This window comes from Phalangium opilio, unplaced genomic scaffold, assembly GCF_054372755.1.
Source record: "Phalangium opilio isolate 3A_F unplaced genomic scaffold, DU_Popi_V2 ptg000483l_1, whole genome shotgun sequence".
In the NCBI taxonomy this organism is placed as follows: Eukaryota; Metazoa; Arthropoda; class Arachnida; order Opiliones; family Phalangiidae; genus Phalangium; species Phalangium opilio.
Genome location: NW_028324236.1, coordinates 180,508 through 199,131, shown reverse-complemented (window position 1 = coordinate 199,131; position 18,624 = coordinate 180,508). Strand labels below are relative to the sequence as shown.

Below are 18,624 nucleotides of genomic sequence, written 5' to 3'. Positions count from 1 at the left end.
GTGCACCATGTCGTGCGAATACTTGATTTAGAAAGTTTATAACGTGGTTGGATGTGCTTTGAGTTAATTCCTTGACCTCCACAAATTTAGAATAATAATCGGCGAGTAGGATGTATGTACTGGAATTGACATGAAACAAGTCTGTTGCAACCATTTCCCAGGGTAGTGACGGAATTGGGTACGGTGTCATAGGCATGGCGCGATTGGCTGCACTTTTAGTACCGCAAACATCGCAAGTTTGTATATATGTTGTTATGTCAGTGTGCATTCCTGGCCAAAAATAGTTCAATTTAGCAACCGCAACGCAAGCGTTAATTCTTTGGTGAGCGCCGTGGACTTCTCGAATAACTTCGGATCGTAGTTCTTGTGGCACCACCAAGGTGTGACCTTTGTAGATTAAATCCTGGTCAATATGCGTAAACTGTTGCTGAAGGGCCCTCCAAGAGATCAGTATTAACTAATGTATGAGGTTCTGGCGATCTAGAGAGCATGTCAGCAATGTACAGCTGAGATCCGGGTACATATACAAGTTCCATCTGGTACCGGAAGAGACGCATTGTCAATCTCTGAAGTCTAGGAGTAAGGATATGAATCGGTTTTTTGAGAATAGCCAAGAGTGGGTTGTGATCAGTTTGTACAGTAAATTTAGTGCAAGCTACATAGTAATTGAAATGTTCACAGGCAAATACAATGGCTACTAATTCTTTTTCTATTTGCGAATAACGAGATTGAGTCGAAGTTAAGGTGGTAGAAGCATATTCTACTGGTTTCCCTTCTTGTAATAATACTGCCCCCAGTCCCGTTAGGCTAGCGTCAACGGATAATGTTATTGGTTTAGACAGGAATGTATGGAGGGGCTGGAATGGCTAAGGGGGCTCTCGTTGTACCCTTGATGGTGGAAACATAAGGCGAGTCCTTTTTTTATTTTGAAAAGTGTGGCTCCTCCCCCTACATCTGTTTAGCTGTCTACCGAAGGCGAAAAATGTCATGACTCGTTAAAAAAGGCATGGCAGAAGTGACCTATTAGATTTTTTAAAGTTAAATGCGCTGATTCGCCGCCGTTAGCGTTCATATTCGATTCTCTCAGCCTAGGCAGAGGACCTAGGGTAGAGGGTGGAGGATTATAGCAAACAAGTTTTTTTTGGCAGCCAATGAATGAATGAAAATAGTTTAAGTGGGAAGTACGATTTTTACGTCAGGCTATGACGTCACTAGCGTAAATTAAGCCACGCCAGTTGTTTACAAGATCATTTCACGCCGATTAGGATTTGACCTTAGCCATTCCAACCCCTCCATACATTCCTGGTTTAGATGAGTCAAAATAGGCAAGGACTGGAGCCGATGAAGCGAGTCGTTTAAGAGAGTCAAAATGTTGCTGATGTTCCTCTTTCCATTGATATATGACATCTTTCTTAAGCAAGAGGCGAAGGGGAACGGTATCATCATTGACTCCTGGTAGAAATCTTGTGATATAATTTATCATACCCAGGAAGCTCTGGAGAGCTTTTTTATCCTTTGGAGGTGGTAGAGAACAAATAGCTTCCACTTTTGCGGGATCGACTTCAACACCATCAGAGGTAAAAATATGGCCCAAGTAGGTTGCCCGATTGACTGGCAGTGACATTTTTCTCGTACCAAAACATAGGTTGTTTTCAAGAGCTCGTTGAAATACCTTAATTAACGATATTTTATGAGTAGGGAGATCTACGTCGGATATTAGAAAATCGTCAGTCGAAATTTGTACTTGTGGAAATTCTTCGATTGGAAATATAGTTCGTAAAGTTCGTTGACAAACCTCGGAGCCCGTGTTCGTGCAGACGCGAATTCAAGAAAGCTGAGCGAATTAATAGTTTATTAACGTAATAACGCAACCGTCATGATTCAAGAATATATACAAGACCAAGATTCTAATGCATGTGAATTAACTTATATACCAAATTTGAGATTAAAAAACAACACTTCGTTAAATATAAAAAATAAGTCCAATAATATTTTAAGTAAGAATTTGATCTACGTTAAATTGATAACATTGAGCTTATTAAAAAACATCTAAGAACACTTTAGAGTAAGAGAGATAAATTACGTCCGAATATTCCGGCCACATTAAACTACTAAGTTTTAAATTTAACAGAAATTAATATATTGGTTATTCATCTAATGGTAATTGGCATAATTTTGTGACCGGACGATTAAGTTCCTTATCAGCTGTTTTTACGGTGACTCCTCGGACCAGTTTGTCTGTACCAGGATGCACTTGAACAATTCGAGCCATTTTCCACTTGGTTGGAGGTAGTTCTTCCTTTATGAGAACAAGTTGTCCTATCTGCAGATTTTTTGCTGGTTTGGTCAGTTTTGGTCTTTTCTGTAACCGTGATAGATATTCCGATTGCCAACGTCTCCAAAAGTGTTGTAATATCTGTTGTCCCAATTGCCATCTGGATAAACGGTTGACCTTAGTTGCCGTGAAATCCGGTTCAGGAATAGCAGTCAATGACGTTCCGATGAGAAAGTGGCCTGGTGTTAGGACTGCTAGATCAGTAGGATCCGCTGACATTGGTGATAGGGGTCTGGAGTTGAGGCAAGCTTCTACTTGGCATAGGAGTGTTAGCATTTCTTCGAAGTTTAATCTGGTTTCTCCAACGACTCGTTTCAAATGGTATTTAACCGACTTGACTCCCGCTTCCCAAAGTCCGCCGAAATGGGGCGCAGCAGGAGGATTAAAGTGCCAGTTTATGCCCTCATCACTCATCCATCCTACTAACGTCTGGCTTCTCGTGGTACTGGATACGGACTGCATGAATTCTTTGAGTTTTCTTTTGGCTCCGATGAAGTTCGACCCACAGTCACTATATATATCAGAGCATTTGCCACGGCGAGAGATGAACCGTTTGAACGCCGCTAGAAATGCTGCCGTCGAGATATCACTGACCAGTTCTAGATGCAGGGCTCGGGTGGTAAAACATTCAAAGACGGCAATGTATCCCTTGAATGATTTGAGACCTCGGCCTTTCATGACTTTCAGATTGAAAGGACCCGCGTAATCGACGCCACATTTGTTGAATGCACGTCCAGGGTTTACTCGAGAGGCGGGTAGATCGCCCATGAGTTGATTAATTGTTTGGGCCTTTTGACGGACGCATCGGAGACATCTTCGGACATGATATCGTACTGCATCTCGAATTCCCAGTATCCAATATTTTGCCTGGAGTGATGCCATTATTAACTGAGTGCCTCCATGTAGAGTTTTGATGTGTTCGTGGCTGATAATAAGATCAGTAAGTCTGCTTTTGCGGGAAATTATAACTGGATGGATTTGGGCGGCCGAGAGATTAGTGTGGCGTAGTCGTCCTCCAACTCGCAATACACCTTCCTTGTCGAGAAATGGGGTTAGTGATAAGAGTTTGCTCTTGGACGAAAGAGTTTTAAGCGTCTTTAACTGGTGCATCTCTTCACCAAAGCTATCTTGCTGAACTGCCTTTATCCAATAGTTGAGTGCCTTGTCGTTCTCAGTCTTGGTCAAGGGTCCGATTTGTCGCAATGTCTTCAGAGTTCGGGTGTTATAGATGAAGCGATGAATATACGCTGTTACGTGGATCAGAGTGGTCAATGACGAGTAGTTGAATAGAAGCTTCTGATCAATTTTGCATTGCGCAACGACTATTGGAACCATTCTTTCTTCGAGACTGCATTCTTTTGGTTCTACAATACAGAGACTTGGCGGTGGGGTGGTTTCATTCATCAGGAAGCTTGGTCCACTCCACCATAATGGATGATTTAACAGTTCTTCCGTCTTGATTCCCCGTGATGCGCTGTCGGCCAGGTTGCCGTGACCAGACACGTGATGCCATTGAATTGTTGGTTGGTTATTTTGAATTTCTGCGACTCTGTTGGCAACAAACGTTTTCCAGCGCTGAGGAGGTGATACGAGCCAAGATAGAACAATTTTACTATCGCTCCATCCATGAACTTCAGGTACGGTACATCTCAAGGACTCCTGTACTAGAGATATTAGCCTTGTGAGCAAAACGGCAGCGCAAAGTTCTAGTCTGGGTAGTGTAGTTTGTCTGAGCGGAGCAACCTTCGTCTTGGCAGTGATTAATTTAACTTCAGTTCGACCATCTTGGTTCATCGTTCTTAGGTACACAGCAGCAGCAAAGGCTTTTTCTGAGGCATCACAAAATCCATGTAAACTTGCTCCATTACAGTTAGGTTGACTTATGTAGCGTTCTATACGTAGTCCTTCAATTCCAGTCAAATCCTCTTGAAACTATTGCCATTTATGAATAAGATCCGGTGATAATTCCTGATCCCAGTCTATTTTGACCTGCCACATTTCTTGTAAGAGGATTTTTGCTCGTATTATTACTGGTGAAAACAATCCTAATGGATCGAATACCCTCGCTGTGTCGCATAATACGGTGCCCTTTGTAATAATGGATCTGGATCGTGGCGATTTAACCGCAAATGATAGGCTATCCGCTGCAGGGGTCCATTGAAGTCCTAATGTTTGTATTGACTCGGCATTATCGATATTCAATGGAATTGGAATCTCTCTCAACTCTGTTGGAACTGCTTGCACTAGTGCTGGATCATTTGATGCCCATTTGCGTAATGGAAACCCCGCTTCGCTTTTGGCTTGAAGTAATTGTTTTTGTAGTTCTAAAGCCGAACTGGTGTCATCAGCTCCGGATAATAGGTCGTCCATATAGAAATCCTTGCATAATGCTTGTGAAGCCAGTGGATATTTGGAGTTAACATCCTTGGACAGTTGTTGCAGGACTTTAGTGGCTAAATATGGTGCCGACGCTGTTCCATACGTCACTGTCAGAAGTCGATAATCTTGTATTGGATCTTCCTTTTGTTGTCTCCAAAGGATTCGTTGATAACGAGTATCTTCTGGCTTGATTAAGATTTGTCGATACATTTTCTCTATATCTGCAGTTACTGCTACGGCATGGTTTCTGAATCGAATCAGGAGATTTACGAGATCATCTTGCAATTTCAGTCCCACCAGCAGGATATCATTCAAGGAAACGCCATTTGAACTCTTCGCTGATCCATCGAAGACAACTCTTAGTTTTGTTGTGGAGCTTGACTCCTTGAGGACTGAATGATGGGGTAAATAGTATGAATCTTCAGTGGATACGAGGTTTGTAGGAACGAGCTCCATATGGTTTAAGGAGATGTATTCATTGATGAAAATCCGGTACTTGTCATAGAGTTCTGGCTTGTTTCTTAGCCGACGTTCGATGTATTCGAACCGACGAAGTCCAATAGCTCGAGATTCTCCCAACTTTTCTGAATTGGTCTTGATTGGCAACTTCACCACGTATCTCCCCTTCGGATCTCTACTAATTGTGTCTCGAAAGATTTCTTCGCAAGTAGTTTCAGACGATGTAAGGATGCGTCTGTGTCCTATTTCCTCTAACTCCCAGAATCTAGCAAGTTCGTTGTCGAGTTGGCAGGAATGTACCTTGATTGTGCTTGTATGAGTGGTTAGACGTCTAGCTCCTAATGCTCCTGCGACCGCCCAGCCAAAAACAAAGTTAAATGCGCCAGGGATTCCAGGTCGGACAATGCGTTTCCCGTCTTGAACCACATCCAGGTAAACGTCAGCTCCAAGTAACACGTCTATATCTCCAGGTATATTAAATGTCGAATCTGCCAGTTGAAGGCCATTAATGTGAGTCCATGTTTGCGGATCAAATGAAATGTTGGGCAGCCTTTCGGTGACGTGTTGAAGTATGAGAACTTGAATCATCATGTTAAATGTTGAGTCTATGCTAGAGCGCATGTTCAGTATGGTTGTCCCGCGGGAGTGACTGAGACCCGTTGCCCCAATTCCTCCGATGACTGTGTTCTGATGGATTCGTTTGAGATGCAGCTTCTGTATGAAGCGCTCCGAGATGAAACTTGCTTGGGAGCCTGAGTCTATCAGCGCTCGAACAGGCCAGCTTTCTCCGGTAATTCCAATGACTTGGATAATTGCTGTAGGTAGAAGAACTTGTGGTACGTTATTAGCTTGGCGTGATACATGAGAGACAACCTTATCCCTTGCAGAATTCTGTGATGACGATCTCGGTTCTTGCAGCTTCTCTGTGTAAGAGGGTGTTGTGCTTAGCATTACATTTCCGGCATTTTCCTGACTTGCATTCGGAACTAGAGTGATCAAGTTTTAGGCAGTTGAAGCAAAGCGATTGTTGTTCTACCATGCGCCATCGATCTTCTGGAGACGCCTTCAGCAATAAGGAACATTTGAATGTGGCGTGTGTTTCCGTACAAAAAGGACAGGAGCTGTCTCGTACTGATCCGTAATGGGAGACGGCAGTTCTCTTGGGATACGATGAGATTTTGGTTGCTGAGGTTGACGTTGGTTGCGACGCAGCCAATGCTCTTGCCTTCTGTTCCAAAAACTATGTTAAGTCTTCATATTTAGGTCTCGATGTAGCCTTTAATGATAATTCCCACTGGCGTCTGGATTCCGGGTCGAGCTTTTCACCAATGCGGTAGAGTAATAGTGCATCCCAGTATTGTACTGGTTCTTGTAAAACCTTCAGAGCTCGTATGCACTCTGCTGTGGTGTCTATGAGACGTCTTAGAGATGTTGCTGATTCGTCCTTCACTCCTGATTGATTGAACAAACGTCTGATGTGAGCGTTAATGATCTCTCTTGTATTGTTGAATCGGTTAAGCAGAACACCCCAGGCCTCGGCGTAGTTACCATCAGTGACTGGGATTGATTGAACTAATACAGCTGCTTCGTCACGTAAGGAAGCTTTTAAGTACTGGAACTTTTGTGCTCCGGATAATGATGCGTTGTTATGAACGGTCGCAGTGAAAAGGTCGTGGAATGGGAACCAGTCAATGTAATTACCTCCGAACAATGGCAACTCCAACTTTGGTAACTTGATGTCTGCAGTTGGTTGAATTGACGATGGAACGGCAGGTGCTTGAATATATAACCAGAAAGGGTTCGTACAAAATTTTTGGAATGAAATACCCTGACTTTTCCAGGTTTTCCCCGACTAAATTCCACAAATTTCCCTGACCATTTGCAATAACGTACATAGCTAACATTTGGGGCTCTGGTCCAATCTCAGACAACACATTTTCTGGTCACCCTTATACTGTTATCCAGACTTATTCCCTTCAATCTATTTTTCCCTGACATTTCCCTGACTTTTTAGGTCCATTTTCAATTTCCCTGACTTTTCCCTGACCTTTTAGGCCCATTTTCAATTTCCCTGACTTTTCCCGGTTTTCCAGGTCGTGTACGAACCCTGCCAGAGCTTCCATACGAGTGACGAGCTGATTGTGCTCGATCTCATGTGTGTTGAACTCTGCTGCGGTACAAATACTTGCGATATCGTTATGTATCGGCCTTGTTCTTGTACATCAAACTTGCAACGGGTGTAATTGGGTTATTACTGTGACTGACTACTACCTTTTCAAGTCTGGTCAATCTGCCCTTGACTAAACGTCTCCTGCTGAGGTACTCGTCCATGGTACCTGATGATCAACTCTAATTGCCGTTTCTCAAAACTCGCGAAACTGTTTCTCACGATTACGGATATTGTTCTTAACAGTTAAGTTCTAAGGTTAACCGATACGCGACTTAGATCCGGCTCGACGGACCAAAAAATATTTTCGTGCAGACGCGAGTTCAAGAAAGCTGAGCGAATTAAAACTTAATTAATAGTTTATTAACGTAATAACGCAACCGTCATGATTCAAGAATATATACAAGAACAAGATTCTAATGCATGTGAATTAACTTATATACCAAATTTGAGATTAAAAAACAGCACTTCGTTAAATATAAAAAATAAGTCCAAAAATATTTTAAGTAAGAATTTGATCTACGTTAAATTGATAACATTGAGCTTATTAAAAACATCTAATAAAACGTTACAGTAAGAGAGATAAATTACGTCCGAACAGCCCGTGACCAATCCATTGGGGTAACGTAAATATCAGAAACGCCAAAAGGAGATGATCTAAAAGGACATAGCTTTCCAGCCTAGGAATGAGGGTAATGTGTGTCAGGTTATCTCTAACGAACGTCTCATCTCGAATGTTCCTAAAACCTGATATCCCAAGGCTAGGCCGAATGTATTTACTGTAGAGTAAATGGTAGTTGAACACCCAAAGTTTTTCTCTACTAACATTTTTTCTCGGCGCCAACTAACATCAGCCGCGGAAAGCTGGGTCTCACTAAAAAAATTCCACCCCCCTTAAAAAAGGTACGAATTTTTACGAAACTTGTGTTGAGCTTTTCGGCCAATAGAGACGTAGATCCGCTCGCGTAGATCTTAGGCGATCGGAGTTTACGTTATGGCGGAGCAAGTTAGGTTTAAATGTATTAATTTAGAAATAGATAAAGGGCTCTCAAAACAAACTCAGAGTATTTCCGTGCCAGAAAAATATAATTCCGTCGGCTTCTAATTATGTCGAATTAATCACCCTCTTTAAAAACGTTTGCACTCCACACGATACACCGTTGCTATAAAAAACGCAAACACCGTGCACTTGGATGAACCCTCCATGCTTGAACTTACTCGGATAAAAAAATTAACCCCGCCTGTTTAACTTCACTCTCCACCGCTGTGGAGCGCTGCTTCAAAAGCTCGTTCTCGGTCGTGGCTATATTTTAGAAATTTTATCTCTCCATTCACGCGAGCTCCGTTGGGAACTTTAGAAAGCTTAACGTCAGAACTTTCAGACACAGAGGCTACGGCAAAAAATCTTACATAGGAACTTGGTGTAAGATTATTCTACTTGTGGAAACGCTCATAAGGAGTAGCAAAAGTGCATAAATGAGAGCTGGCTTCCGATAGTTGAATATGCCAAAAGGCACTTTGAACGTCTAGTACGGTAAACACAGTCTTCCCGGATAATGAGGCGAAGATCTCCTGCGTCGTAGGTAAAGGGAACGGCTCTCGTTTAATTGAAGAATTTAATTTTCTTGGATCCATACATATACGCACAGCAATGGGTTCATGGGCTTGTCTCGGCTTTGGGGTCACCACCATGGGATGAACCCATTCAGAAGGCCCCGATACCGGAGTGATAATAGCCAGTTTCAACCTTCGATCGAGCTCTTGACGCACAGGTTCGCTTAAGGCGTGTGGTATCTTATGAGCGGCGCTAATCGATGGATTCGGATAAGGTTTTAATTTAATGTCGTGTATTCCCGGTAGTTTGCCCACTTTATCAAAAAGTATATGATATTGCTGGGCTATTTCTTCTACGGTATAGTGGACTGCGGTAGGTGGGGTTGGCGTAAGTGTTGAGACAGATTTCACATGGGTTTGAGGTGGAGGGAGCTGATGATGTTCAATTATGCCAAGTTGTTGAGCAGCTGCCGCACCAAGGATAGGCGGTCGATCTTGAGTAGTTACGTAGAATGGAAATTGACCGGAAGCTATAGACGAAGAACAACTTGCATCCATCATACCAAGAATGGGTACTTGATGTCCGGAATAGGCCGTTATTTTATAGATAGGCTGTCGCAAAAGTGGACGGATAGCATGAGGTAATGAATCATAGATCTTCTGAGATTTAATATTCACTTGCGAGCCCGTGTCAATTTTATATACAAGCGGTAAATCACAGAGCAATAGTTGATCATTGATCATATCGTCGCTAGCAGGGAGTGTAGAATACGTATCGATACTCCCAATTCTTGATGTAGAGTTTGGCAATAACAAACTTGATGGAAATCGTCGCCAAAATCTTCCTGTAAATCGGGTGCAAGGTCGCGTAGTTGTGCAGTAAGTTCGGCAATATTGGGTCGGGAACGGCAAACTATTGCCAATGACCAGGGCGGTGGCAAGACAAACAAGTCTATTGTCTAGCCGGACAAGGGGCAGTACGCTGGTGTGGTCGACCACAATTAGGACAAGTTGAGCTAGATGATTGGTGACTAGAGAAAGGTGCTGTCCGTCTCAGTGGTCCTTGCCGTGTAGCTGGATGATAGGTACGTGCACGTGGCGGTGGGCCTTGGTAATTCGATGTATATCTAGAGTGGCGCGGTATAGCGTTAGTTGTCGGTAGACGGCGTTGCCGTTGTATTGCATGAAGTGATTGCGTAATGTTGGTATCGGCTGTTTCTGGACCATTATGGCCACCATTTTGACTCATGACTTGTGCATGGCGTGTTGCTATTTCCTCGGCTTGACATAATTTCATAGCAGTATCCAAAGTGAGATTAGGGAAAGCTAATAAATCTTTGCGAAGCTTCTCGTTTCTAATGCCACATACTATTTGCGTAGCTATTAATGAATCCGTTAAAGTTAAAAATTCGCTGCCTTGGGCCTTGGTCCTTAAATCAGTGACGAATTGATCGATAGATTGATTGGGAACTTGTTAAGTTTGTAGAAAGTTGTAACGGAGATATGTCAGGTTCTTATAAGGTTGGTAATAATCGTCAAAAGCTTTGATAATTGCCGCTTATGTGCGAGCGTCGTCTTGTTCATTAATAGGAAGAGTATTGTATAGCCGACGTCCAGGGAGGCCCACAATATGTAGGAAAGTCGCTCGTTGTGTTGCTATAGTTTCAGCGTGTAGTTTAGTTGTAGCGACGTAAATAAGAAAACTCTCCTTATATTCAGGCCATGATGTAGCTGGATCAGAGCCGGGTTCAAACTCGGGTGGGACTTTGAAGGACGCCATGATGAGCGTAGAATTTTTTGAAGTTACTTTCACGTTATTAATAAAATCCCACCTCTATCACCATGTTGTAGTTCATTCAATAAATAGACTTAGTTAATTTAAAAGAGTTTTATTCCATATTTAAAATCTAACCTCTCAGTGAGGTAGTCAAAATTTAAGTGGCCGTTCCGTCCTTTCTTGCTTACCAAGCCCCTAGCCACCTAGCGGTATAAGTTATAACTAATACCCAGTTACGCCATCTAGACAATCTCATATAATCTATTTCTATATATACAACACATTCTAGAAGGGAGCCGTCTGACGGTTCTAAGACGACGGTTAAATTTATCCTTGTAGTAAAACACCAAGACTTCCACCCTTTCATCCCAATCTGCCCTGGCGGCGTATAAGAGTAAAATTTGGAATATTTACACCTACATCCGGTATCGAGTCTGTCAGCCATGTCTCTGAAATAAATAGTATGTGCAGTAGGTATTCAGTCAGTGTGTACGCAATATCGGTGACACATTAAAGTAGGCTTCTGATGTTTATATGGGGAATTCTCAGTCCTTTGGGTTTCTTATTAACAGTGGGTAAAATTGAAGGGTCAGTTGCATCGCGTCATTGTACTGCATTGTTGGGTGGAAGCGAGTTTCCTATGTGAAACTTTCCACCTTGTGCTTTCCCGTGCCCACCGTTAATTATCCTTGAAATAAACCTTGCTATCATTATAGGGCGTGGCCAATTTGGCATGTCAAGGACTGTTGAATCGAACTTCGTGCTAAACGAAGTAGAACGTTGTGTACATTGATCTTGACGTTAACACAATCTATGCCAAGGTCATTAAGATGGTTTTCTTAGGCTGCTGTTGATTGAGTTTTGTGACGTTTCGAGACCACGAACCTCGAGTTAGGCACGTAAGATAAGACCAAGGCCATTGGGTGTTCATCGAGTCCCCAGATAAAAATCCCGGTATTTAGATCCAAATTTAGAACCGGTAACTCGAGCCGGCCAAAGGTTTGCTTCACATATAATTGGTGTGTCATTCGTGTACCTGACAATGAAGGATCTCCAGTCGATGTTGAAACTGCGTGTCCTTCTGATATGAAGCGGCTTTTTGTCGTGTTTCATGAGGTAGTGAAGTTTTCCTCCGTGTTTTTGATTCAGAAATTCAAAATAAAATACTCGTCAAGTTCTTCTGCGGACCTTATTTCGCAGTAGTTAGCCATTTCCTGTGGCATTTGGCCCATACTTTTCTCTTTCCCCTACTTCTTTAGTGGAACGAGTTCAGCCGGTTGCGGGGTAAATTCTGCTCGTAGTCCCTGGGAGAAGAGTCTTTTGGGATTTGTGGTTGTAGTTGATATATTATCCTGGTTCCAAGATAGTATTACTACTTCTTTCTTATCCATCTGCATCCTTCCCAGGACAACAGGGAGCCGTGGTCGGGATATAATAGAGATTCTAGCATCGATTGGGTTGTGGTTTTGTTGGGCCTCAAAGGTTGATATTCTTGCAGATAAACCCAGAAACCATGGTGACGCTGGAGCGTCCGAGGTTTTACCATTTTTGTCGGTGTCGGATACTATCTTTTGTAAACTGGCAAAACTTTGGGAGATTTTCTCAAATTTGGCTTCCATAACATTAATTCGGTCTCCGCATTGACATTTATTTTTGGCAAAACTTACATGTTTCGTTCTGAGTTTTTGTATTTCAGTTTTAAGGGTTAATATCTGGTCCGTTGTTTGATCCAATTCCTCGGTGGTTTTGAAAGCTTCTTTCATTCGGTTTCTACATATCGGGCTGCAGTAGAAGCGCTTTGGTTCAGATGCCTTGATACCAACACAAGCTATGTGGTAGAACCCAAGGCATATATCGCAGATAGCCATTACTCCAGCATTTTCATCTTTCTCGCCAACTCTAACCTCCTTCCAAACTCATACTACATCAAAAATCATTTTCAAATTCACCAATGTGCTAAGTTTGTTAGAGAACCGGAAAATACGTAATTTTCGTCATTAACTTCGCGCTTACTTGAGTTTTGAAGAACCAATGAGATGTTGGTTGTATTTTAGAGGAGGAGATTAACTCCGCACCTACATTTGGACTGGAGATAAATCTATAACTTCTCCCTAGTAAACTAGATATCCCCTCTTGGTGATATATAATTTTTGGAACGTCTTAACAATAAAATATACATGTGCATTTAACAATATTGGCGTTTATGAATATAATAAGAGTGGTTATGGCTTTTCTTTAAGGAGGATTATGGATTATTTCAAATAAGTATTCCTTCTGTAAATCGCATATATGTAGTGAAGTATCGATATTACGAAATTACAGCACCAGTTGCTGGTGAAGTAAAAATTACCTCAAAATTTGTCAGAGATCCAAATAGTTCACACTTCTGGTCTTGATTAAAAACACTTAATGGAAAAGTTGAAGTAACATAACCTTATACCTTAAATTTTTTAGTGCAGTGTGGACAACCCCCAGTGCTGCTAAACAATAGACTTCTAATACAGGGTGTAAATAAATTCGTTTTTGGATATTAGGTTTTGTTGTATGTAAATGAGAAGGTATAGTGCTTGCAAATGTATTGCTAAACATGGACATTCGCCTTGAAGAGTGCGTCCAAAACGATGGTTGACATATCGAACAATTACTTTGAGGTACTTACAAAACAGATAAGAGGTTGTAATTTGAGGCCTAAGTTCCAAGGATAATCGTAGGACTGTGCTCTAAAATATTTCGTTGCATTCAGGCATATTCTCCAATATTATTTTTGTACTTTCTCATGTGCATACAATAAAACCGGAAGTTCAAAATATATTTATTTACATCTTGTACTAGAGGTATGTAATTTAGTATAGAGACGTCATCCTTTGGCAATATTAGGTGTTGTCTACAAAAGAAGGGCAAGTCAGTGGTTCAGAAAAGTACGATTTCATCGCAAAAAGGAAATCGTTGCAGGTGACTACAATTTAGATTCGAAGATGATTTCTGGTTGCTCTAATGATTCAAAGTACTTTTGCCAACCGAAATTAGTTTTGACATTTAATTTTAACTCCTGGCGAAAAGCATGTTCCCATCGTTGAAGCAAAGACAAATATTATACGTTTTTTCCAAATTTTGTATACCTCAACCGAGCACGACCGTCAATGTGAGCTGATACAAGAAGTTTAAACAATTTTACTGCATTGTTTCACGCCCAATTATAAGTGACGGAAAAAAATCATAACCTTGAAAGTGAGATTTGATCAAAATCCAACCATTGAGTGCACATCTGAATTGTTGGTTTGAACTCCGACTGGAGAGATTGTTCATCATAAAATTGGAACAAATCTTTATTTGTATAAAGTGTAATTTATGATCATTTAAGAAATATGTGTATTCCGAGTAAGTTTAACGCGCTTTTAATGTATAATAAACACTATGAAATTTAAACTTTCAGAAAAAGCGTTCTTATTTCCACGTTATGGATAAAAATTCTCAAGACACATCATCAAGAAAACTCCGTTCTGCAAAAATATTGAACAAATAGCGTTTTGAGTAATGATTCTATTCTGTGCTAATAGAATAGAACATAAGAAGCTGAAATTAATATTTTCGTGAAAACATCTTAATTCTGGAGTCATAATATTTGGTTCTTTACTATGTAGCAATGTACTAATTTTACATTATCTGTAAATATACACATGATCCAATAGTGGGGAATTAAGCATCCAGTTTCATACGTCTACGGCATGCAATATAGTAACTGAATTTTGCACAACATACGTCTACGACATGCAATATAGTAACTGAATTTTGCACAACATACGTCTACGACATGCAATATAGTAACTGAATTTTGCACAACATAAATGTTGAAATGGACATTGCAGATGTTCCAAGGCCACATAAAACCAATGAAAAAATGACGATGGGTATCATTCTATATACGAAAAGAACAATATTGAAATGTTTATAGAATTACATTAAACTGCTCGTGGCACTCTTGGAGTGCTTTGAAAAGCTTTTGTGTTCCAATGGTAAATCGAGATCACCACTCACTTGGATTCACGTCTTCCGGTGGTCGCGCGCTGGCTCAAGTTCAGCTCGAAACCAATCTGTATTAAAATACATATTAGCATAGAAATTTTCGCGGGAATAAACTAATGTTTAAACCACTCCTAAATTATGCCTAACTTTCTTCAAGATAGATAACTGATCCCTTTAGTCGGATTTAATGACGAAATAGTGCAAACAGCGAGCGATCTCAGAGCAGTCCGATGGAATTCGCTATTTGGCACTAAAGTAGGGCCTAAGAAGCTACCAGATTCGGTGTCATAGAACCTCAAATCGAATAGCGCTTATATGCCGAACGGTTACCACACCGACGACATCCGGTACATAGTACCTTTACCGATATTAGTGAAAACCTTCTTGATTTCGGTAGTTACGTCGTGCAAGACCGTGAATGTAGAAGAAACCGTTTAGTTGCTAATTATGATAGAGAAGTGGACATCCTAGCACGTTTTGTAGCCAATACCCATAGTAGAGGGTCGATTTCATTCCAACCGTTGTCTCTCAAAGCCTTACCGTTATTGAAATATACTTTTTCAGATAATAATCCACAGGATGACCCTTTGAACATGTTGTGGTTGCTGCATGAGAAAAAGCAGTCGAGGGAAGTTACTTTTGGTAATACCAGGAATGTATGGAGGGGTTGGAATGGCTAAGGTCAAATCCTAATCGGCGTGAAATGATCTTGGAAACAACTGGCGTGGCTTAATTTACGCTAGTGACGTCATGGCCTGACGTAAAAATCGTATTTGCCACTTAAATTGTTTTCATTCATTCATTGACTGCCAAAAAACTTGTTTGCTATTATTCTCCACCCTCTACCCTAGGTCCTCTGCCTAGGCTGAGAGAATAGAATATGAACGCGAACGGTGGCGAATCAGCGCATTTAACTTTAAAAAATCTAAAAGTTCACTTCGGCCATGCCTTTTTCAACGAGTAATGACATTTTTCGCCTTCGGTAGACAGCTAAACAGACGTAGGGGGAGGAGCTACACTTCTCAAAATAAAAAAGGACTCGCCTTATGTTTCCACTATCAAGGGTACAACGAGAGCCCCCTTAGCCATTCCAGACCCTCCATACCTATTACTGAGTAATTGAAGCATTTGGAATGTCTTTTCTTAATTTCATCTTTCTGATTTTAGGAATAGTTTTGAGAAGCGTATCATATCTTTACGGTAAAATACATAATCTGTAGATGCTTGACTAACATAAGTAAAACTTGTCCATTTGCTTGCACGCATAGTACCATAAGAAAATATTATATAGCTCTCTGGGGGGCTATATATTATTTTCCTATGATAGTACATTATCAGAAGTTAATGACTTCTTATCCTGGGAAGTATTGCACACTAAGGCTTTATATAGTATGCATCCCTGCTAGTCAAAATTGCCTATGGCAATCGTAAAAGAGGGTCGAAAGTTTCCTCCCCACTAGGAAAACTATCTAATCTACTGAAAAAATCCCACGCCGAGAGGCTGTGGCACTCAAACTGTGGGGCGTGTTCAAAACTTCTTCAGCGCCAATCGTTGAAAAGCCGTCTGGCTAGAACTCTATGAAAATCCATTACAATCCGTGGACCTGGGACCCCACACTAGTTTGACCGGAATTTCTAGCAAACTCTATTAACAGCTGTTCTTGTCACCGTTTCTGATTCGTTACCTCAAACCACAGAACACCTTAAAGTTTCGTTACCTGCCCGCTGATGGCGTGCAAATCAGTCTGCCAGCTCATAATGAGGGAAACGCCGTAGGTGGCGCGGTGATCGGACCTAATAAAAAGTTGGCTAACAGGGATGGTTCCGGATATGGTTAGAGTCCAATATTTCCCAGGATAAGAAGTCATAAACTTCTGACACTATCTAGATTAATCAACCCCGAAAAACCATTTGATTGCTTGCATACTTTGGAAAACAGCAGGAGCAAAAGCTGAAAATCCTTACGTTTATTGTAACCTCTTACACATATTAAACGGCTCCAGTGAAGAGAGATGAATTTCTTCATGATTGCTCTAACTTTTTGCGCTGTCGCTGTACCACTTCAGGAGACCATGGCTGAGAGTCATGAAAGGTATACTGCTTGAAAAGTTTTTCCTCTTCATTGATAACTACACCTAATTTTTAAGTCACAACTGCATGACGTGCATGCATTTTAAGATACTGCATGCAAAGTAACTATTAAATACATTTCAACGTGAAAATTAACTAAGCAATCATTACTTGAAGCATTTTCAATAAATCTGAAAGGAGTATTGTCCAATGCCTGTTTTACAGCATAATTTCTACGCAACTAATTCTGGTGCAATAATAGACGTTTCAGATCTTTAAATTATAGATTACAATTTGAACATTCAAGGCATTATTCATTGTTTTTAAAGAGGCATAATATACCTAAAATTTAAAGTACTATAGCTAAGCCCTTTTCAGCATATTAAAATGACACGCTAATTTACTTAAGCGGGTTTTCACGTTTATCCTTGGGATATTTACGGGTTGGCCTTCTATTTCGATTTAGATGTAAGAATTTGGTAACATATTAGTATCAGCTTTATAAAGAATATTTATAAACAACATCAACTCTATATTGTGCAAAGAATGTTTTACATAATCTAAATTTCTTTGGTCGAACAACTCCTATTTTTTCTGAATTGATAAAAAGTTTGGTAATAGTAAAGGGTACAGCGCCTGTATTTCAAAAACGTTATCCTTATTAAAAATTTTGAGGGTGAGTGTTAACTCATTTCTCGCAAAATTTGTGTTTAATAGAGTTAAGGACTTAAGGTTTTATTTTTGGTGAATCTAATTTTCATACGCCGACATTTAAATACTATAGATGTAAGCAAAAATCCATAAAATTGTCACATTCCAAATTCCAGAGAATTTATTTTAAAATCAAAGGATACTATGCTGAATTCGAGTCCACATAGTATAAATTCCCTTCCGAAAATATAGTCTATTCCATAATTGAAATGGGCGAAGAGAACTTTACAGGGCTTTGGGGTACGTCAAGAAGTACCGCTAGAGGAAGTGCGAGTCGGCTAGCCTCCCGCGTGAAGCGAACTCTGGCTCCATCTTGCGTTGCCTCTTGACGAGTCGCAAGAGACTCCTGCACGGCGGTTTCTCTACAAGTAATTACAGGAATGGTCAGGGTTGGCAAGTTTTAAACAAACTGTTTTAAACTTTGGTTTAAAACTTGTTTTAAACAACCATGAAAAAAAAACATAAATTTGTTTAAAACGTTTTAAACAAACAGTTTAAAACATGTTTTTTATGGAGAGGAATTTCGAATATTTTTAACTCGTTTAATTTGAAAATGAGCGAAAATATTAAATAATAGAAATAATAAGTTTCATTCAAAACCTTGCAATAATTTGACTGTTTCTTAAGAGTGTTTAATATTTTGGAAACCCTACCAATCTGTATTGAAGACTGATATTCAATAATTTGATTAAGAATAACTTATTTTGTCGTCTACCTAAGGTAAAGGAACGTGTTTGTACACTGTTGGTACATTTTACTGTTCTAAAGTGATTACGCGTAATATTTAAAGCCAGGCCCTTGCCAGTGCTAAAATTAATACGCTTAATCCGTAAACGGAAAACATGAAGCGCCTACAAAGTAGAAAGGGGTGTGAAGTTTCAAATGTATGAGTTCTGACCAAGAAACTCTGCAGTATGGAAGCAAGCCACAAAAGAAATCAAGCATTTGGACATTTGGGGTTAAATGAACAATTTTACCCATCAACCTCATTTTGTATGCGCTATTAAAAATTTACATTTTCGTTTTGAAAAGATCTCTTGCTCTTTTTAAACAGTCAGTAGAACATTTCAAATATTCAAATTTGATCCCTCAACACGTACTCCCTTTTAAATAATTAATTTCATGATAAAATGTTTTCGGAAAATCTAA

General features: G+C 40.4%; 2 protein-coding genes across 2 annotated transcripts; both read right to left on the bottom strand.

Moving 5' to 3' along the window:
- Positions 1–2,146: 2,146 nt before the first annotated feature.
- On the bottom strand, positions 2,147–4,129 carry LOC149593867 (uncharacterized). The gene has a single exon (XM_089861646.1). The coding sequence runs from the start codon at positions 4,127–4,129 to the stop codon at positions 2,147–2,149; it is 1,983 nt and encodes a 660-aa protein (XP_089717772.1).
- A 138-nt stretch (positions 4,130–4,267) lies between these two features.
- LOC149593866 (uncharacterized) lies at positions 4,268–6,124 on the bottom strand. Its single transcript, XM_089861645.1, has one exon. The coding sequence runs from the start codon at positions 6,122–6,124 to the stop codon at positions 4,268–4,270; it is 1,857 nt and encodes a 618-aa protein (XP_089717771.1).
- Between the last annotated feature and the right edge of the window lie 12,500 nt (positions 6,125–18,624).